Genomic DNA, 22,489 nt, shown 5'->3' on the forward strand with positions numbered 1-22,489 from the left:
AAAGCGTGACAGATCAGTCCTGTACAGTCCTGTACGGTGGGAGCGAATTCTCTGAAAGAATTGGTGGATCCTGTTGAGCAGCTTTCTGCAGGGACCAGGCAGGAGATGACAAAGGTGACATCTAGTGGTGAATCCTCATCACGACACCTCGCTGCTTTCATTGTATGCATCAGATATTAAAGCTATCATTTGGACCAATGGAGAACTGCACAGCACAAAAAATAAAATTTAAATTAAAAAATTTAAAAAAAAATTAAAAATCATAAAACAAAAAACCTAATAACTAGATAAATAGTTAAACAACTACATAAATAATTACGTAAATACATGGATGGATGGAACTATACCTAAGTGTTTTTTTCATTCCTAAATAGGTCAAAATGGGTCAAAAGGAAAAAAAGGCAAACATGAGACATTGGTGCATTTTTGTTAATTACTGGGAATGTGAAGTTTCTGTAGCATCACTCCATGGTGAGCTATTTAAACTTGATTCAAGTTAGAATGTTGTAAGAGAAATCACTTTACACAAAAGCAACAAACAGTCTAAATAGCACTGAAAGCTATAAATACATTCACAATTTATCACTTTATATAGTTTCTATGGCTGACACGTTTTCTTTTCCTGGTTTGCTGACAGTTTTTGGGGGTTTTTTTGCCAAAGAGCATTGAAACTGCAGAAAAGCAGTAAAGTTTGTTGGCCATTAATCCAAAATAACGAGCTGAGAGTCGGGAGGGGTTACAAAGTTGGGTTGTGATTCTCTGGGGTTTATCCTGTAAGCAGTTTCTTCTAAATTACACATGATCACTCAAAACTGATCAGATTTTCTGTGACTGCTCTTCAGGATATTGTTACGACACACATTTCATCAATGCTGCACTTCAGGTTTCATCCATTTCTAAATGATCATTCTTGTTGCTGTTGCTTTAGGGGGGGTATGTTCTAGTCACACTCACTGATCAGCTGAGATCAACTGATTCTCAAAGGCAGCTTTGTTCTTCATGAAAAAACCAACAAGACTCTCTTGGTTGCACAAGTTTGTTGTGACACTACAGGCATGTGGGCACATTTCATTTCTAGGAGGAGACCCCCACTTCTTCTCTCCGGGCCTCACGCGAATCTGCAGGACTCAGGAACCAGATGCTCTTTCTGCCCACATGTTAAATCAGCAAGATCCTCCTAGATTGTGAAAGAGCGTAGCACGACAAAGGAAGGCACGCCAGAGATTCCACCCCGACATCCCTGCAGACGCAGCTGCAGCTCCCCCAGTTGGAGAAAATGCACCAGACTGCAGCACTCAAAGCGGTACTGCAGCTTTTTTTTTTTTTTTTCATGCACAGATTCACCAAAGTGACCACGATCGTGAAGAGCTGCAGGTCGTTCAGATGGGGTGACATCTCAATCTATTCAGTGTAATATACTTACACACCAGTAGAGGGGATCTTTTTGAAGACATGACCCCCAAATGACTTTTTATATCCTGAATTATTGATGATGCATCCACACAACCAGGGTTTTTTGTTTTGTTTTTAAATTTAAAAAAAATAAAATCTATCAGAATTTTTTTTTTTTTCAGATTTTTGCTCACATTTGGCAATTTTTTTGTGAACCTTTTTGAAACATACAAATATAAGAATGCACCAGCTGGGATGTGAGCAGCATCAGGTCACGGAATTGCTGGAGGAGAAATGGAAAATTGATTCGAGCTACTTCGTTAAATTTTGTTAATGAGTCAAATGTTCCGACTCCAGACGGAAATATCTGTCTGTGTAGAAGCTTAATGATCCAACGTGTTCATCAGCGAGTCAGTCATGATTATTTATCACAGGATAAGTTTGTCAGAGCTTCATTTGTCAAGAAAAACTTCCCTGATAGAACTTGATTATTATCGCTGGCGCGTCCAACCGGGACCCGGGTCATTCCTGACAGGATAATTACATCAAGGCAATTTGTAAAAGTTAAAAACAATCAAAAGCACTTCCTTTTTTTTAATGACAGAGCAGTCCTCTTCAATACATACAAATCAGATTTACAACAAAGCAAGTGATTCAGATGGTTATTTTTATGTATTTATTTTTTTTTGTTTGCTTTTATTTCTGCATATAGGAAAATAGCATTTCTGTAATCAAAAGAAAAAAAGAAAAAAGAAAAAGAAATGTACAGCCCGTGTTCAAACCTGACACACCGGCAGGACTGAGAGCGAAACAGAGGAGAGAGAGAGAGAGAAAATGGGGTGATTAGAGAATAAAGGTCTGGATGTAGGTCAGTAGGAACAGCCTGGGGAGGCTCAGACACAAAGACAGATCAACGCGTCTGCCCGTCTGTCTGCTTTTGACTCGTTTTCTACGTTAGCTTAGCATTGGTCGTTGGGGGAAAAAGAGAGATGTAACATATCTGTAATGCTAGGAGGTAAAAGTAAGAGCAGGACTGTATGTATGAAGAACCCGTCCGCTGCTACTAGGTGCAGAAGTTCTCTCCTTTACGAGTTTCTCCTGAAAGCACCACGGTTACCAGAGCCAGAAACTGTTTTTTTTTGTTGTTTTTTTGTACTTTTTCAAATAAGTTCTTCGCTGGTTCTTCCACAAGAGACAATCGTTGTGAATGAAACGCGTCATTACTGTTCAGGCGTACAGCCATGTGAAGCACTGGTAGATCGACAAGCACCAAAGTATTGAGGTTTAAAGTACAAATGGGAATAGAGTGACAGTACTGCGAATTACAGTCCAACCTTTCTCGGATAATAACTCCTTTTTTTTGGTATTTTTTTGGTTCCAAATGTTTTACGGAACTACCAAAGAGAACACGACGATCGTTTCTGAATACAAGTGCACTTGAGACCAGCGGACTCGGCTTTAACGGTTGGTGAATGTTTTTAGAGAGGGATTCTAAAAAAAAAAATCCCCCCCACCCACACCCCGATCATCGTCAGTCTGACATTCACACGGATTGATCGCGATCGACAATCAAATTCGCGTTAACAGACCCAACAAACCTTTCCAGAAACGTGACTGAATAGCTTAATGCACTGATTAAAAAAAAACAAAAAAACCCAACAACACATCTATACAAAGGCTACGAGCTGTACATATTATATCGAGTATGCTTTTTGTCTTGTTAGCTTTTCTTGCTGCTATGACTGAGAAATGTTTTGTACAAAAAAAAGCTGCTGCCGTAACGATCAGCAGCTTTTCACGTCAACTTTTTTTTTTTTTTTGCACCATTTAGAATACAACATAACATGTAGACTTGAGTAGATTTATACGCCGCATAACTCGGCTGCACACGATGATATCAAAAGACCTTTGAGGGAAACGATGAGCTTTTTTAAAAAAAAAAAAAAATTTTTTTAAAAGAGTCGCACACAGAACATGGCAAGTCCGAAGTAAAGGATTCCAGGATTCCAAAAAAAAAAACGACGATCACACGCAAAAAAATGAAAACGGAGGCGTCTGGGTTTTTTTTAGACGGTATTAGGATCCAGTGAGGAGGTTCTGTCACGCGGGCGAAGGCATCGATTTAAATTAGGGAACAACGAGGCTGAGAGAAATGTCTGTGTAGGTTCTCAGTTATCCAGGTCAGAGTTATCCAAAGCTGTTTCAATCGATCCACTGGACTGTTTCAAGAGAGAATTCCAGAAGACTTTTCTCCTCTCATCCAAGAGGCTTCTTCAGTTCTTGAAGTGGCTGGTCTTGTCTTGGAAATACGATAATCCCTCGTAACTCGCGGTTAATGCGTTCCAGCACTGACCGCACCCTACGGGGTTAATACGCTGGGACGAAAACTGAAGAAGCTTCCTTGATGAGAGACGAAACGTCTTCAAGAAACGTTCTTTTAAAAAATTTTTTTAAAAAGTCCAGTGGATTGATTTAAATGTTAAACATCTTTGGAGGCTGAGAAAAGGCATAGAGGTCAAAACAAGGAGGACTCTGATTGGACAAATGCAATAAAGGCCAGGATTGGATGCACAAAAAATAAACAAACAAACAAACAAAAAAGTCTTTCTTGGCTCGGTTCGACAAAAGCCACAAAAAAAATTGTCTCACAAAAGTGATGTCATCATCAGAGTGGTGGCCGTCATTCAGGCCCAGCAGCCACTCTGAAACGCATTGAGCCCACGCTGCTGTTACATCCTGATTTCACACCGCGTTGATAAGTGCGTTCCGAGTCTTGTGATTAGAGCACGTGATAAAAAGTGTGACTAAAAATCCTCACTTTAGCAACGTAGAAAAAAAAAAAAAAAACGTTTCGGGAAGCTTTATGCTCGTGGACCCCTTTGGCTTTTGAGGAGGAAGGGCAAGATGCTCTCAAGATGACGACTGGTTACGAACCCCGATTTCCCATCAGCATCCGGTAGCCTGGTAACAGGAACGGTAGTGCAAACAGAGGATGCAAGAGAAGACTCGCTCCTGTAAAGCGTTTGGTCTTTGATTTTGGATTTTGGGGGGGTTGTAGGGGCGTCACACGGTGGGTCTGTTGATCCTGCTGGGCCTGGAGCTGCGGTGGACCTTGGTGTGTTTGGATAGGTGGTCGCTGCGAGCGAACTTCTTCTCACACAGCGAGCATTCGTAGGGTTTGATGCCCGAGTGGGAGCGGCGGTGGCGGGACAGCTCGTCGGATCGGGAGAACCTGGCGACGCAAGAGCAAGACAGGTGGGATGAGGGGCAGGAAATCAAATCAAAATGACAGCAGGAGAAGTCGGCGAGACGGACCGCAACGTGCGAGGAAAGGGGAAGTCGCTGCTGTTGCCATGGCGTTCTGTCATTTACAAAGCATTTCTTGATGCGCGTAAACAACTGGAGCGGCTTTAGCTTGTTGAAAAGACAGAGCAGGGCTGTTACTTGGCGGAACGTGGAATAGGAACGGGGTATTAACCACAGCTGTTTCTGAAATAAAGCCCCGATTTACAACAAGGATAACTTCCATTTTACACATCTGGACGAAAACGGGCGGTTGTGTTGCACATGCGTGTGATAAACGTCTCACGATGCTACGGATCTCCTGCTGAAGTCCAGATGGGTTGGTCGCTTTGTAACTGTGACACGTGCAGTGACAATTAAATTGAATGTAATCTAATAACGACAAACAAAGATCCATAGTCTTCAACGTTCAATCTAGTGTGAAGAGAAACGGTTCTATGATGCAATTATTTCGTTGGAATAGACGCCTGACTCTGTGGGGCATCATCTTTAAATACACGCAATATGTGCAACCCAAATTCCTGGACGTGTTCCTTAGCGGTATTATAAACATGTGTTGTATTTTTCCGTGTGTAAATCTTCACGTACCTCCAGCCACATTCAGGCCAGCTACACGTGTAGGGTTTCTCCCCCGTGTGCCGGCGGAAGTGAGCCTTCAGATGGCTGCTTTTGGTGTACATCTTCCCACAGCCCGGGTGGGAGCACTTGTGGACCCTCTCTGTAGGGGGCACTCTGTTCACCCGGGGGGCGACGGCCTTCAACACCCCCCCGTTGCCCTGGTCCCCGATCCCCGTCACGCCCGTGATCTCTAGAGTCCTCATGGTGATGGGCAGAGGGGCGATCTTCACGTACTTCTGGTCGGCCGACTTGGCGTCTCCGCCGCTTAGCGACAGCAAGGTGGTGGTGGTGGTGGTGGGGGTGGGGGTCACCTGCGGGGCCAGCAGGGTGAGGTTCTGTCCCGCCCCGCCCTGGAGCCCCATGATCAGATGCGTGAGCCAAATCCCACTCTGGGCGCCGGGAGGAGACCCCGTTGGGGTCGGAGGCTGAGCCAGATGGAGCGGCTGGAGCTGGAGCACCAGTGGACCCCCCAGGAGCACGGGCGGGGTTAAGGTGGATGGTGACGGGCTAACTTCTGCAGAAGGTGAAGGAGCGTCCGGGCTGAGGCTCTCTTGGTGCCCCTGGGGGGTGTTGGGGGCCGGGGAACTCGTCCCAAAGTCGTTGCAAGTCTCTGAGGAAGCCGGAGGAGTCACGGCGGAGGACGAGGAGTCACTGCAAGGCAGAGGCGAGGCCTCCTCCTCCTTCGGGATCAGCAGCTCCTCCTTGACCAGCTCCATTTTCTCCCTCAGGAACTCCTCGATGTCCTCCAGGGTGGGGGAGAACGGGGACGAGGGCTGGAAAGGAAACTCCGGCAGGTGAGGCTCCTCCTCTTCTCCCTCCGCTCCCAGAAAGCTGTGAAGCCTCGCTTCCTCGTCTTCATCTTCGTCCTCCTCGTCTTCCTCCTCTCCGTGACTGAAGCCGTGCACGATCCCCAGCTCGCCGGCGTCGGGGCTGGAGGCGAAACTGCCCCCCTCGCTGCAGGCGCCGTCTTCCAGGCCGAGGGAGAACAAGCTGCTGCTGTCCCTGAAAAGGTCATTTTCCAAACTCAGCGTTCTGCTGCTGAGAGACACCATTGATCCGGGCCGAAGGAAACGCGATCCAGAAGCAGGGATCAGAAAAAACCTGCAAAGGCAACATGGAAACTGGGTTTTATTCCCTACAGGAGAAAGGGAAAGTGTGAGGAAAGTATTTTCTTTACCTCGCCGACCCGATTTTCAACCCTGACGGAGAAACGAAACGGGAAACGCTTCGACAAGACGGGACGGATTTATAAAAGGGGAAATTTACTCAGTTAGCAGAATTAAGTGTTCCTGTTGGCGCATTTAGAGCATTTTTTTTAAAGAAACAAGCGATTTAAAAAGTTTTTAGTTCCTTTAGAAAATTGGGATTTAAATGCCAGCAATACCCTTTCAAAAGTTGGGATCAGCGAACGCCTTAAAACCCAATCCAACAACCGCCCCTATGATAGGTTAACCAACAGATTCATGTGTTCACCCTGGAGCTTCTGTGGCCCCTGAGAGGTCAGGGGTCCGACGATCAGTAGCTCTTTTTTTTTTTTTTTGGACTAACTAGAGTGTGCTCTTAATTTCCCTTCAGGGATTACTAAACTATATTAAATTAAATTTAAAAAAAATTGTAATTAAAATTTAAAAAAACAAAAGAAATTGCCCCCTCTTTAAGATGCATGTAATCCCTAAAACTAAAGTTACTTTTGCCACTAATGATCCGGATCAAAACAGCATAAATGAGCTCATATAATAAAAGATTAAATCACAGCTTGTTTTTAGTTACTAAACACATTATTACACGATTATTATCTTATTTTAAACTTTTTGACTCTTTATCGCCCCCTTGTCAAGGAAACGTGGAACTACTTGAGTTTTGAGGTTTCAAAACAAACATTTTTATTTATTTTTTTTGTAGTTTGAAAGAATATAATTAAAGTTTTTTTTAAATTAAAGTCCCATCTTTATCCGTGTTGCCACAATAACCTTTAAAACGTTCCCGCTTGTTTTTGTTTCGATCAGGTGACTTTTACAGGTTATATAACGTTAAGAGGATGACACCTGGTGGAAATGGTGAGTCATGGTTCCTTTAACTTTACGCACAATAAAGTTCAATTTAAATCCGGTGAGAGGTGGGGAGGGGGATCGGGATTTGGATCGAGCAGCCCACCCCACACACACACACACACACACACACACACACACACACACACACACACGTGAACGCGGGATCCGAACGCGCAAACTAAACAAGCTCCGGTCGAGTCGGTTTTATTATGTAAACGCGGTTGTCTGTCAGAACGTTTACGCACATGTTGCAGCAGGGCCTCGATCGCGCAGGGCGCAGTGAAACACGGCCCACGATGACGCGCCCATAATCTAATGGCGAGGAAAACCCTGCGCCGAGGAGCCACACGATCACGCGTAAAAAAAAAAAAATGTTTAAAAAAAACACGCGTAAAAGGAGGATCCAAGAGTTGCGCGTCTCAAGTTTTTGCCTCCCCCCTCCCAAAAAAAATACTCTATTTATACTCGGTGTCTCTCTGTCGGATAATCCGAGCAGGAGAATCCCGGACATCTTCGGCTCTCCTTACCTCCGTCGGTTCCCCCCTCCCCACCCCTGGAAGAGGCTCGGCGCCGTCGACGCGTCGATGTTGGCCTTTTTCCTGGCTCCCGTTCCCCTCCGTCCGTGTGTTATTGCCGTAGCGCGATCACATCCCGTCCTTGCCACGGGTCCATGTTGGCATTCCTTTTCCCCTCGTCACGTGACGACATCGCTGCACAACTCTGGAGGCACGGGTCCTGTTCGGCGCCTCCGATTGGTCGAACGCGGCGGAGGCTCGCCCGTAAAGGAAGGATCTCATTGGCTTCCGCTCGATAAATTCTGACTTGCCATGTGTTGATGGAGGCGCGGGGAGGAACGCGATGTGGCTGCGGGGTGGTGTACACAATGGAAACACCCGCTCATGTCGCGTCTTACCATCTGCTTCCACCGGAGAGACCTTCATCCTCCTCTTCCTCCTCTTTAAATGATGACACTTTAATCCAATCTGTTTTACGCACAGGGATAGCACTGGGGTCGAGTCCCAGTCACTCCAGGCTTCTGCTCCAGCCTTCAAATGGATGTCATTTAGTCCCACAATTACGAGGATGAGGATGATGATGCGGCTGTTTTGTGCGCTTCTTCACCGACACTTTTATTTATTTATTTATTTATTTATTTATTTATTTATTTATTTATTTATTTATTTATTTATTTATTTATTTTTAATCTCGAGTAACAATCCTTTTACTGGTGTCATTTAGAGAAAAGAGGAACCCTTCCATCCGGTTGGATTAACGACACAACAGCTGTGCGTTTAGACAGAGATAGAGATGGGGGGGGGGGGGTTCATCACCGAGTTAAATAACGTCTACTGTATTCTAGCATAGTTTCATAGACTGTAATATAACTTTTGTAAATTTTATTTTTTCATTTTATTGTACATTTGGAAATAGAGTCATCATCCAACATTAAGAAAAACACGTTTTTAACATATAATAATTTATCTCAGAGGAATATTTCACATCTGAATCAGTGATTCTTTAACTCTTTCTGTGAAACCAAGAAAGAATGGAATGACTTTTTCCAATCATATATGTTAAGCTAGTAAAACTATGAAAGATCTAAATATATCTATAATTTATGTGAACTGCTGAGTAAACTGATAGGAGAAAAAATTTTGGGGAATAAATTTCTTTTATACTTCCATTCATCCATGTTGTTCATCTTTTTTCCAGGTGTTTCCATACCGGCGTGTCCCAGTTCCAATCCCGGGGTTCTCGAAACCATTCAGTATATATGATCCAACCAATCAGATATTTAGTAATAACAGGTGTAGCACCGCACAAATGGTACACCTGGCTGGAAATGTGTTGTTTTTTTTTATTGTATGAGTCACTTCATTAATAAACTGCATGCTGGCAGTAACTGATGCTCCAAAGAAGCTGAGCAACATAAGGGAGAAGAGACTGCAGCATAATGCGCCAAAACAAGGACCTTCAAGTCTCCAGAGTGGTTGCCTTAGCAACAGTAAACAGCAGGATATTACTCCAAATCACTGCCTACACGCAAAAGTAGGAAAACAAACTTTTTTTGCGTTATTTGTAGTAAATAATTCTGATCCTGAGTGTTTGGCTGCCGCTGTGCTTCTTCAGCTCGATATTTTTTTATAAGTGCGACAATGCTCGAACATCCCTGAACCTCCGTCAAACAAAAAAAATAATAAAACCACACCAGCACTTAATTTTATCCCCAAAGGTATTTATCAGTACTTCACTAATGTGACCACTTCCATTGCATTGAAATTGCACAAAACAACATCTGATTTATTACTGATCACTATGACATAGTAGTGACAAATAACACTGAGCAGTTAGCGAGTAGTCGCGGACTACTTCACCATGTTTACCATCCCTTCAAACTACAGGACTGAATGGTCTTTGTTCATTCCACATGATTATTGCAAATTCCATCCAAAGGATGAGAGATTTAAATCACATTTTAAAAGTTGAAAAGTCTAAAATAGTACATTCCTCGTGCTTTGTATTTAAGCTAAACCCCAAAGTCAGTATTTGAATTCATTAAATTAAACCATTTAGAGTATTCACATGTATTACTTTGGAATTTTACCCATGTTGGGTCAACTTGAATATCTTGGGTTGCTTCATTTACATGTATACTCCAACTTTTACCGTTCAATAAGATGAATCCTCCTTGATAACTCATGTCAACCCAATCCAGGAACATTAAAGTATTGCTTCATACTGAAAAAACAAATAAAAATCACTTTCAACCAAGTGATTAAGTTCATTTAAGGAGCTGTTCTTTCAGCGTGTCACGTCCCCTGATGCTGTTTGTGGAGGGATGGTCAGTGATGGAGGTCCTCGCGATTGTAGATGACCCTGGTAGAGCAGAAGAAAGCCAGAACGCCGACGAAGCAGGCAGTCGCCATATAAGCTCTCACGCTTTTGGCCATCTCTACGATGAAGCCGATGGACATCGCTGGTAAAATCTGCAGGAGAGACAATAACAGTTTCACACGGACGATCGGCAGCATTAAATATCTGTGTTCCGATGGCAGCTATAGGTGACCGGCACATTCGTACCGATTGGTCCCAGGGTGTGTCATAATCAGCTTTGCACTTTCTTCCACTGATAAATTACCCATGTTACCTGTGATAGCAAGTATGCGCCGTCCAGTAGGGCCATGTCAAAACCTATCCCCCTCTGTAAGTGTGGAAGGCAGTCTGCATTGCCTTTGTCACCCCCATCCACCATCAGTGAAACATGGGGTGACCCAGCGGAGGACTCCGTCCCAGGAAAAGGTAGTCGAGTTGTGCAGCCCGGGGAATTTAGAGGGACTTGACCATTGGAGGCGAGTTTGTTGTCACCCCTGTTAGATAACTGTTGTGATTTGGGCGTGGGTGAAGTGAAAAACACCTTGAAGAAAAAATGGACGAAAGATGAGCAAATAATACGGGAGTCATTCGTCAGACTATTGAGAAATGAGAACGAAATAAAAAGATTTATAAAGAAGCACAGATGAAGAACTACAGCAGGGAGGCGAGTCGCTGAGCACAAAGTCTGGCTGTCGTCACGTCTCTTTTGTTTAAACAGTACACAAGCAGAAGCAGATGGAACGCCTTCAGTCGCTGAGGTGTTTTCAACATTTGGATGGAAACAAAGGTACAATGCAAGCTAACAACGTGCTACCCTCATCAAGCATTGTACGAATCTTCTCATTACAGCGCCCCTATGGAGAGGGGGGGGGTGCTTTTGGAGATGAACTTACTTGTTTTTGTGAATGATAGAGACACAACAATGTTCTTGGCACGACATTAAAGACGCACATTGAGTATCCTGTCAAAGCCACCATGATGACGACTGTTGTCACGCTGTTTGTGAAGCTCGCGACGAGGGTGGCAAGCACTGCCACCGCTGCCCCGCTGACGTACACCACCCTGGATCCGAGTAGGGTTATCCAGCAGTCCATTATCACCGAGCTCAGCACAGATACTGCAGACTGCAGGAGGAGACCCACACTGGCCATACGCACACCTTGATAGACACAGCGTAGTATTATGTGGTTCCACGTCAAATGCATTCAGTAGATTGTGTATATGGATTAGTAGAGCTGACAAAATGTACCTTCGTCAAAAAGTTGTTTTTCCTCCGACTGCGGATCTGCCTTTGGTTCTCCTTTGTACAATCCCTCCCCCATATAGTCCCCAAAGAAAAGGAAGACAATCATTATCGATGTCCAGTTAAACGTCTCCGCCACACAGAGTCTCCATATGACCGCTGGCACATGTGTCACTGATTTATACATGCGAGGCAATGCTGACACGCCAGATAGTGTATATCGGCGCAACGTGACAAGGCAACAATGACCAGGCAGAATTTCGTTAGGGCAGTTTCTGCCCTTCCAGGTGTTTGAATATCTGCGGCAGACAATCTTCTTGGGTTTATCTTTGATTGTGCTTTCCTCTTTGATAAAGATGGTGGTGATGAGGCAGAGGAAACAGAAGGTGGTAAGCATGGTACAAACAAAGGCCTTCTGTCCTCCCAGGTATGCTGCTATAGCGTAGTGGCTCCAGTCCACAGCAGGAAGCAAAAACCTGCATGTAGAATGTAGAAGACAGTGACCACATTCATATCTCAAAAATTTCTATTTTGTACAATCATTTTTCACATGCCGATGGCATTCTTCCGAAACGGTTCAAGCCCTGAAAATTTTTTTGCCTTTCCCGACCTTCATCATTTTAAAGGCACTTCATTTCCTCTTTCCACAAGTCTAAAACAAGAACCAGGGTAGTCAGAGACTGCAACATCCCGCGAAGGGTAGGTCAGGGTACCCTGAAAGTAGTACCTGACAAGTGCATTGCTTTGACCTTTTAGGATAGGTCAAAGCTACGTATGCATTAGCTTTGACCATAGATCAAAGCTAGTGCATAGGTAAATCAAAGCACTAGCTCAGATCTGTGGTCTTACACTGGCCTTCTCCCTCATCTTTTTATATCTTTTCCGGTTCCTGAGTGTACAAGTTGAAATTTGACCTTGACCTACTTTTCTCAAGGTCAAGGTCATCATCTCAGTTTCATCCCCTTTGCCACCCGAGTAATCTGCTTGTTGTTTCATCTTTCTATCTGCAACGGTTGCAAAGATATTTGGTGGACTAACGAACGAACGTACAACCAAACGGATGAACACGCGAACGCTGACAATTACAATACATCAGAGCTTGAAGGAGTTGATGGTCTTCACTTTGACACATTGACACACAAAATTACTAAGACTTTTACCTAATGATGGTCTGGGCACATCAACTAGATGACAATTTACTCCATAAGTTAGAGACACGGCGCCTTACCCCAAGCATCCCCCCAGGCTTGTCATCATGGAATTGATGGCGAAAGCTCTGCGGTTTTCCTCCTCCTTCGGGAACAGATCTGATACCAGTGCCATCACCATGGTCAGAGCAGCCTGAGAAGCCAACAAAGTTATATCAATGACAGCGATAATAACACTATGAAGAAACTGGAATATTGCAGCTTTACTTCATTGCACCAAGTGTCGGCAGTGTAACCTGCTATGGTTTAATTACATCCCGCTTCAAAGCGGTGATGTATTGTAATTGTCATTGTTCGTGCGTCCGTTAGTCCGTTAGTCCACCAAATATCTTCGCAACTGTTGCAGATAGAAAGATGAAACAAAAAGCACGTTACTCAGGCAGCAAAGGGGATAAAAACGAGATGATGACCTTGACCTAAAGAAAAGTAGGTCAAGGTCAAAGTCCAACTTTTGTACACTCAGGAACCGGATAAGACAGAAAGACGAGGGAGAAAGCCAGTGTTAGTAAGACCATAGTTCAAAGCACTCGGTTTGATCTTTGACCTATGCGAGTGAGTAAGGGTAAAATTTTGTATTCAGGGGTGTCATGGGATGTTGCAGTCTCTGACTGCCTTGGTTCTAGTTTTTGACTTGTTATCAATGGCTTTTTTTCTTTTGTAAATCTGGTGCAAATGGTCAAGTCAACCTTTGCCATTGGCGCACAAAGAGCACTTTCAGATTTTTAGAGGCCATTAGGCATTTGTGGCAACGCAACTTCATACACATTGTGTTTTATGAGAACTGATTGAATCATTTACAAGAAGCAGGAGTGGAAAAAAAGTCTTGGCAGATGTTTTGCTGTTTTACTGAAAGTGGTGGATCCCAAACAGAAAACAAAAGTGTCAACCCAACTGAAATTGTATTTTTACATTTTTCAGTACTATGGAGAAGAAACAAGGCTCACCCACCACGGAAAGGTTGAATTATATACTATAATCATTCATAACCTTTGACTTTTTTCTACTCACTGGACTTGTGTCAGGTTTAGAACCATTGCAATTATCAAGATTGGTAATGCTGCTATACGGGGAAGGTATTGAGTCAGGAGGGCCGTTCGACATTCCTCTACAGATTAAGCTCCACATTGTACAAAAGTATTTTTTTCCTCACGACACACCCAAAGATTTTACATGCTTCACCTGTCAGGTGAATGGAACGAAAGAGTTCTAATGTGACATTAGATTAACTTCAGCACAAGGAGATTGGATTACAACTTTATTGATACCTCTGAGGGTTCCTTCAAGGAAACTAGGAATTCGAATGGAATATAAGTTTTGTGTGCACAAACAAAGTCATGGATCATTTATTTCTACTCAAAACAAAACTGATTTTTGTCAATTTCACAATTTTTAGAGTAGTCTTGGAATTGCGTCAAATGTTTTTCCTTGTGTAGTTATTTTATGTTGACTACAGGTAATTAAGTGTGCAAGAAATGGGATTATAATATAACCATTTAAAGCCATTCACCACTATCATCTAAACTAGTCTGCAGTGCCGTTTATCAAGTAAAGGCAGATAAATTTGGTTTTGTAGCTTGTAGGATTCCCACGTCTGTAGCAAGTAGCTCCTGTTGTGCAGGTTTTTTTTTTGCAAAACTGTTGCTCCACATTTAAAAATAAATTCAAAAGTGTTTTCAGTGGTGAACTTGTTAAACAGGCTGAGCAACACACCGCCTTAACATAAATGCTAAAGCCGCTATGTAGGTATGGTAGCTATTCCTACACTTTGAGCATTTGTGTTCTTCTTGCTCAATCCATAACACAAGGAATTGTAGCGTGACCCCAGTGTATTCTGCTTCCTTCTTGCAGTTTTATGTGCTCGTTGCTTCATTAAGGTAGTCCATCATAATCAAGGATGGTAGCTGGTTAGCTGATCACTAGGGCTGGGCCCTATGACTTAACATTACTGTCGCAGTTGTTAATTCTTTTATAAGTCAGGAAAAATATGACTTTTTTCCAACTCAACTGAGATTCTTTTGTGTAACTTCAGGAAAAGTGGGAAGCAGATGCGGATCACGATGCCAAAGTCTGACTTTTACTCACCTGTCCACCGACGTCCAGCAGACACACAGCTCCCGCCAGCAGGAGGCCTTCAAACCAGCGGGGGTAGTGTGGGAACAGCAGTGTAGCAAGCTGCCAGGTATGTGGTATGATCTGCATGCCCCAAAAAACTCCAAGGCACAACACCCAGATAAATGGCCGACGACGACCATAACGACTTTTCCACGAATCGCTGGCTGAGCCCAGCATGGGTAAAATGACCAAAGTCAGGACAGGACTCACCGCTAAGAAAGAAGCACGTTGTTAGATTCATTTTGTTGACCTCTGAGGTAAGGCCAAATACAAATGAGTTGCTGTGTTAAAGTTGCTTGTGGCGTCTGTGTTATGTAGTATAATTAACTTAAAGGCCTTTAAAGGTGACCATCCCAATTCCAATGTGCACAGTCATGCTGTTCAATCAGCATACAGTATTGATAAGCTATGTCCATTGGGGGATAGACTATCTTGATCACGGGCCGAAACAAGTTTGTGAACAAATTTCTGGACAAGTCTTGAATCTTTTACTTCAATTCTCACGCAATGGCTTCGAGAAGAGCAATGTCATCTCAATCACATTTAATATAGCCAAAGTTAATGACGTACATGAGGCCCAGTCACCATTTCAATGGCCAAATCTGAGAGTCATAAACTAAAACAGCAGAGATGATTGTGAGAACGTTTGGCTTTGGTTTTATTTGAGAACTTAGCTCACCAAATGAAAATCCATTTTATGTAACCAAATGTTAAGCTATGAAGGAAGGTTTCATTTTAAGTCATTCAGCTTTCAAAGTTTTTCCGCCAAAATTTGAATAAAATTGTAACCTTACTTATAAATAATGTCAGTTAGGAAAGAGTTTCACTGGATTAGGCTTCCAGGATGGTAGTCCACTTTGTTAAACTCTGGGCTAACTACTCGCCCTACTGTAGCCAGCTAAAACCAATCCCAACCACAGTTCACGAGAAATGTGTACGTATTTGGACAGTCATGGAGATAAATCTGTATTTAAATGTTCAGTCACCTGCATTAACCTTTCAACACAGGTATACAGTTCCTTGTTTAATAAAAGCCATGAGTCGTGAACAGTTATTCTCTTTCATATGCCTCCAGGTCAGCCACGTGAACGCATCAGATCACATAATCACAATGTTTGTTGGCTTTTTACCCAATAACTCATTAGCATTAAAATATATTTTAATCTGTAGTTAGAGTGTGTATTTTGTATCTGCTTACCCAGTGCCATAGTCATGGTGTGTTCCTCCAAGCCAGCCTGCAGCAGCAGCGGTGGGATGTAGAGAGTTCCTGCAGCGAGGCAGGCCTCCAGACCCAACGTTAACGTGTTGACCAGTAACAACCGACACAATTGGCCTCGCAATGGATTTTCCAGCTTCATCTTTGCTTTTTCACTTTTGTCTTAAATTATTCAAAGCCGCCTCTTATCTTTTGTTGTACTTCTTGAACGTCCGCTGATATTTACTCCTGATAGATAATATTTTAGTGCAATTGAAGACACTGTGGCATGTAGAAGTTTCCTGTTGGAGTTTGTCAGCTTTGCAATGTTCCAACATCATGATATGTTGCACAAGAGCTCTTCCTGGGTTTTCCTCTATTTATTTGGTGGCCTTAAGGCTTCATCACACGAGGATACACAACACCAGAGAGGTTGATTCGGGGACATTGTCTGTCTTCCTGTAAGGCACTGAATGAGTGGTTCAGCTGTGAGTACAAACGCCCAAAACAGATGAGTTTGGATAATTATACTTGAGATTAAAAGCCTTTGCTGAAATTTAAACAAAGGCCTTGGAATTCACTAATAACAGTTTGATACATATGTACACTTACTTGTACGGGTGTTGTACTGTTGGTGTCATTGGACCAATGCACGCAAAGATCCTAATAGATACTAAAAAGTTACTAATTATTACTAATTAAATATTTGTCCACTAGAGTGGACACAAGACGGGGATGATTCTTTTTACTGTTCCAGGCATGTGAGCAGATCACAGAAGAAATGTAGCATTATAGCTCATTTCCTGCAGATCTTTATTTACATTCTTTGTGTATACATGCATATGTTCAAACCAGAAATATATCCCTTCTGTAATCCATTGCACATTGTGACTTAGATATGGTTATACACGCTCGGTAGCAACTGTAAACACACAATATCATCCGACCACATTCTAAAGGCAAGAATCCAGGGAAGAAACTCGTTTTGAGCAGCACCGCTACCGTTAGGGGAAACGTGACTCTCCTAGGTATTTCATTGGTTAAATGTGATTTGGAGTCATCTAATTAACCATTGTGACATCATTATTACTCAATCCATTGCTCTGTATGTGTCACAGTTTGCAAAGTGTTGCTGTTAAGTGACAACTTTGACACGTATCATGTAAATTTTCTGACTTACAGAGCTGGCGAGAGAGCACGCACTTTACTCAAGCAGAAGTGAAAGTCTTAGGCTGGTTTCACTTCTGTGATACCAGCCTGTGATATTAGCATAATATTAATGTAAGAACTTAAGGACATTATCTCGACATCTACTATCAGTCACTGGAAAAGAAGGAATTTAGCGTGAAAGACCATCATGTAAAACCCGAGTTGAGAAAAGCCAAGTGGGTAGAAAAAAGTACATTCTATATGTTATTGGTTGCTTTGTCTTCTTTTTTGTTTTTATGTCTGTAGTCAAAATTTCGTTGTTGTTTTATTTTTTTCAATGTTATATTGTCCCTTCCGTTTTAGATTAAATCAGACGTGATGTTGGAAAAACACCCAACGATGCAACTTTAAAATGTTTTTAAATTACGAAGAGTCAAAGATACAGATGAAGCACATATATGAATTAACAACAAATACCTGGAAACTCTTCTTAACTATGGCAACGTAGTATTTTTCTACTCTGATTATCTGGAATCACTCGTCACTGTATAATAAGACAAATGTCATCTGGCCAGTTTCTGACACTAAACATACAGTGACTTCCTTAAGAATTATTTTATGCAGACCTTTTGTTCACTCAGACATTCACACCTGACACACACAATAAACCAGTTGCTTCACTTGCCTCATGAAGCATTGCTCACAGTGTGGAGAAGGCCAGCAGCAGGTGACGGCGCGATCACGCTTAACATAGTCCGCCAATGTTTGCGTGGGGGTCATGTGTGTCGGGTCATCTCAGGGGGGTAATGACCGGACTCTAATCACCACTCATGACTGAGGAGAGGATTGTCAGACCTGATCAGATACCTGAGAGTGTTTCTTTGAAATATGTGGGCGGGGAGCTGTTCTTGTGTCACTTTATTATTGTCATCCTATGACAGTTTGAGGGTTGGGCTACATGTCACCTGGAGTTTTTAGTCTTGTTCTTCCTGAAATACCACTCAAACCCGGACGTTGTCCTTTAGGTGACATTAGTTTCTTGTCGGTACCGTTTCGCCAACATTCATCAGTTAATTTCACACCAATACATCCCTGAACGCTATCCACATTGAGAAACACTTGACACATATGGTAAAAGATTTAATCAAAAAGTTCCAAACGCCACAGAATAATTTGTGAATGTTAAAAACTTTGTTTTAAATAATTTTTTTTTTAAAAATTAGGACACTTAAAAAAAATAAAATGACTCTAAATAGAACTTCTAAGCTTGTCTTCGTTCTCATTAAAGCAAAAAATTAAAAATACTAACAAAAAATTCCACAGAAGTCTGTAGTTATTTTGCATTGAAGGCAAACAGGTACGCTTGTTCCCGGGCGGGAATGTGGGTGGAATCATTTATTCACCGGCACCGCCCGCTGAGAGCGGTGTACGTGAAATACATTGGTAGATGACTCCTGAAAGAAACGGTAGCACAGGAAATATAAATCAAGCGAACCCTCTGCCGTAACCGGAAGTCACGTCATAGAAATGGCGACCAGTCGAACAACTGGTTCGACCTGCCGGCTGCGTTCGAAAAATAAAACGTCAGGACGTTTTGTTTTATTTTTCAGCGTCAGACATCGTTTATTAACTATTTATGTCATTTATAAGTATGTTTGTTTGCGGTGACGTCACGTTGCCACGTGTGTCTTACTGAGCCATAATGTGGGTTTAATTTCCGGAGACCGGACCGTGCCAGTTTATAATCCACAGATTATAATCCACAGATTATAATCCATAGATTATAATCCACAGATTGTAATCCACAGATTATATACCATAAATAAAACTGTACTTGTTTTGTTTAGAGTTAGTTCTGTTCTATTTACCTAGATCACACACACACACACACACACACACACACACACACACACACACACACACACACACACACACAGGTTGGATTTCAGTTCAGTGAAATTTTGGAAATTGGTGCCTTCATGAAGATTTATTTTGTGATACATCTCAAAACAAAAGTTTGTCCTGGAAGCATCTAATTTTAATTAGCAGTGATCATCAACACACACACGAGTATTTATTTAAACAGGTTTTTTTTTAAATTTACCCTCCATTTGCTTGGCAGGGAAAGTAGATTTTGTTGAACTTGTTGAGAAACTTGGCGATCTGGATTTGGCATTAAAAGTAATGCAAAAACCTACACAATAAAATTACAAACCATTTATAAAAAATTCTGAAAAGAGACAAGCAGACCTACAAAGATTCCTTGAAGGAAACTGGTGTGGTTACATTTTTGAAAATTGTTCCATTTCCTGATACTGATGAAATTCCAGATTCTTGGGCCAGTAGTTCTATTATGGGTGGGTCAAAATAAAATATGTGATTTTAACAGAATGAAGAAGAGCAAACAAAGAACTGGTTGGTTGAAACCAACTTGAAGCTCGTTCAGTTGATTCCTCTCGCCTTGACTGACCTTTGACCTGGACAGAAAAGAAAATGTTACGGCAGGATAAATAGTTATCAAGATGTTTAAACCTGTGACATCAATGCTTTGAAGAGAACTTTGAACGCTTTTTTTTTTTTTTTTTATTCTGAGAAGAGCAGGATGTATTCACAACCAGTCAAACAGGTCCTACTTTTGTGCATTTTCAGCAGAACAAAAGCGCATTCCTCTGGAGCTACAGGAATAACAAACCATGCTAGCAGCATTTCTCAGTGGAACTCATACCATACCTTGAATGCTTTTTTATTTACTGTACTGAAATAGAATTCTTTGCGTCACAACTTCCACTCCAAAACAAACATAAATCAAACAAAATCGTTGTCAGTGACAGGAAGTCGTCTCATAGGTGCCCCTGGTAGTTTGCCCGCCTGTTAACATATCCGTGGCAATGACACACAGGTGTCATTACGATGATTAAACTGTTACGGTCCAGGAACAAACATTAGTTTATCATGAGTTACAACACGCAACTGACAAAAGCACACGATGCTGTTCCTGTTTGAAACAGTCCCTTCTTAATTTACTGTAGTAATGGTTTCATCTGAGATGTACTGACGTATGAAGAGAGGGATTTTAAATATTATATTCAGTGAGTAACAGCGTGAGATAGCCAGTTATTAATTCCTAAATCAAGATACTGTAAGGTTCTGTATTTCCTGAGTGGACGTAAAAAACGGTCGTTTCAATCTGTTAATCAGTTCAGTTGTCCTCTTTGTACTGGACTTCATTTGTCAGTCAGAGACCAATCATCACATTATGATCAATGACAGGTGAAAATAAGAACACAGATTATCTCTTTGTCTTTATCATAGCAACCTGTTGGCGGGCAGAAAATATATCACGCAACAAACATAGTTTGTCCTCAAAGTTGATGCATCTCCAAAACTGCAGCTGTTGTTGGGAGTTGCTGGTCTGCAGAGGTCAGGATCTACCAAAAGTGGTCCAAGGAAGCAAAAACAGGGATAATGACCTCTGCCACAAAACTAAAATGATTCAGGAATGGTTTGAGGAGTTTGAGACGTTGACTTGGCCACATGATTTCCCCCAAACCTCAATCTAATCGAGCATCTGTGGGATGAACAAGTCCGATCCACAACTTATACACACCTTCAGGGATCTGGAGGACTTCCTGTCTCGACTGGTCAGGTCTGGTGTGGCAGGAAAAGGGGAAGGTATCAATATCAGACAGGTGATATAATGATCAGTATCTCAGATTAAACACTTCTGGTTTGGTGTGTCGGCCCTTTCTCACTACAGATCATTGATTGAAACATTTATGCTTACATTACCCACAATGCAGTTCACTAGTTTAGTTTGGCTGGTCGTAGGCAAGTCTGGTGCTAACCCTAACCTTGTGCTGACTTCAGAGTTGTTCAGACAGATCTATTTCTTTTTTTATTCTCATGAATGAAATATTTGTCCCACTTGTTTTAAATCTTTTCTCTTAAGTGTTTGTTATATTACTTTTTCTTTTTTTATAAACATTTGTTACTCATGACGGCAAACTGACTCAGATTTAAATTCAGATTTGAGATTTTCGTTGAAATACAAACTGTTTTTGTTCTACCAGATAATGACATCGATGAGAAAACAGATATTAACACATATAACTCTCATCTCACCTAAAATGAATTGTTTTAGACCACTCCATGTGAAACAGCGCCACACGGTGGCCATCAGTAGGTATAACACAATGATAAACCACTGCAGACATGATTACACAGAGCTGAACGCCACAAAACAAGTAGTTAAATCCGTATAAAAAGTAGGTTGCTTTTATTAGAAGCTGGGAAACCAAAACATCAACATTGTCGTTGTTAATACTTTTATGTAAGACCACAATATTGCCATCACCAGCATCATCATGGCTTCGCACTTTTTTTTTTCCACAACATGCAAAAAAGATTCAAGAGTTCAGCGTTCCTTTTTCCACACTACTGACAAAAGCTTCCCCCACTTGGATGTCCTGTTGGAATCACAACTTGGCTTAACATTAACATTGCCAATACAGGGTAGATAGAAAAAAAAGAAAAAAAAAACCATCAAAAAACATTACAACAGAAGAAAATCGCAGAATGGATGAAAGGACAATTTCACAGCCTTATTCGATTTTTTTGCTGCCCCCCCCCTCACGGGATGTTGAAGAGGACCTTCGTTCAAGCCCTCAACGCTGCGATCGACAGACGGAATCTGATCCTACTGCAAACAGAGCTCAGACTTGGAATAGTACAATTTTTTTTCTATTAATTGACCAATTTTTTCCAGTTTTCTTAACTGGGTTTCAATTCTGGACCTGAATGTAGAAAAAAAAAAAAAACCTGCACTGATATTTGTTCAACAATTGAATGTGCTTCTGAACCGCTTGACTGATTTTTTATCGCATCCTCGGGACAAAAACGCCTTAGAATTTATTTATTCCCAAGATCACAATAGCTTTTTTTTTCTTTCTTACTTTCGTTTTTTTTTTTTTTTGTTTTTTTTTTAACTTGACATCAAAACATTACTTGTTGCAAAAAAAAAAAAAAAAAAAAAAAAGGGACAATCTCACAAGTGCTGCATCTGATATCCGAGTCACGAGTTTTTGGAGATTGTTTTATGGCTTTGGATGGTCTGCTGATCGTACAAATTCTTATTACCGTGTTCAAAGCCTAATACACTGCTTGTAGTAAAGACCTTAAACATGAGGACAGGTTACATTCTCAGGCCTCCAACATTATCAGAGTCACTACTGAAAGCAAACTCATTAAAAAAATTAAGGCATTAAAAGACAAACGAATGCCGGATGAGCCGCTGATCTTTTCTGAGCCTCAGTAGAGTCGAACTCTGAGTAGAAACAAAATCTGA

The 22,489-nt window shown here is 41.8% G+C and overlaps 2 protein-coding genes across 3 annotated transcripts; both read right to left on the reverse strand.

The window, feature by feature from the left end:
- Window positions 1–2,918: 2,918 nt before the first annotated feature.
- si:ch211-117k10.3 (Krueppel-like factor 15) lies at window positions 2,919–8,032 on the reverse strand. Its single transcript, XM_068315766.1, has 3 exons — window positions 7,892–8,032; window positions 5,284–6,414; window positions 2,919–4,624 (listed from the first exon to the last, which is right to left on the reverse strand). Exons 2-3 carry the CDS (start codon window positions 6,363–6,365, stop codon window positions 4,456–4,458), a joined length of 1,251 nt encoding a protein of 416 aa, XP_068171867.1. The 5' UTR covers window positions 6,366–6,414; window positions 7,892–8,032; the 3' UTR covers window positions 2,919–4,455.
- A 1,538-nt stretch (window positions 8,033–9,570) lies between these two features.
- Window positions 9,571–18,012, reverse strand: slc45a3 (solute carrier family 45 member 3). Of its 2 annotated transcripts, none has more exons than XM_068315889.1 (8): window positions 17,831–18,012; window positions 16,000–16,465; window positions 14,772–15,013; window positions 12,710–12,822; window positions 11,488–11,957; window positions 11,132–11,397; window positions 10,513–10,779; window positions 9,571–10,351 (listed from the first exon to the last, which is right to left on the reverse strand). In XM_068315889.1, exons 2-8 carry the CDS (start codon window positions 16,157–16,159, stop codon window positions 10,208–10,210), a joined length of 1,662 nt encoding a protein of 553 aa, XP_068171990.1. In that variant the 5' UTR covers window positions 16,160–16,465; window positions 17,831–18,012; the 3' UTR covers window positions 9,571–10,207. The 2 variants fall into 2 exon arrangements, with proteins under 2 accessions (XP_068171990.1, XP_068171989.1); XM_068315888.1 differs by having other exon boundaries at window positions 16,000–16,482.
- Between the last annotated feature and the right edge of the window lie 4,477 nt (window positions 18,013–22,489).

The sequence above is a fragment of the Antennarius striatus genome, chromosome 5, assembly GCF_040054535.1.
Source record: "Antennarius striatus isolate MH-2024 chromosome 5, ASM4005453v1, whole genome shotgun sequence".
Lineage (NCBI taxonomy): Eukaryota > Metazoa > Chordata > Actinopteri > Lophiiformes > Antennariidae > Antennarius > Antennarius striatus.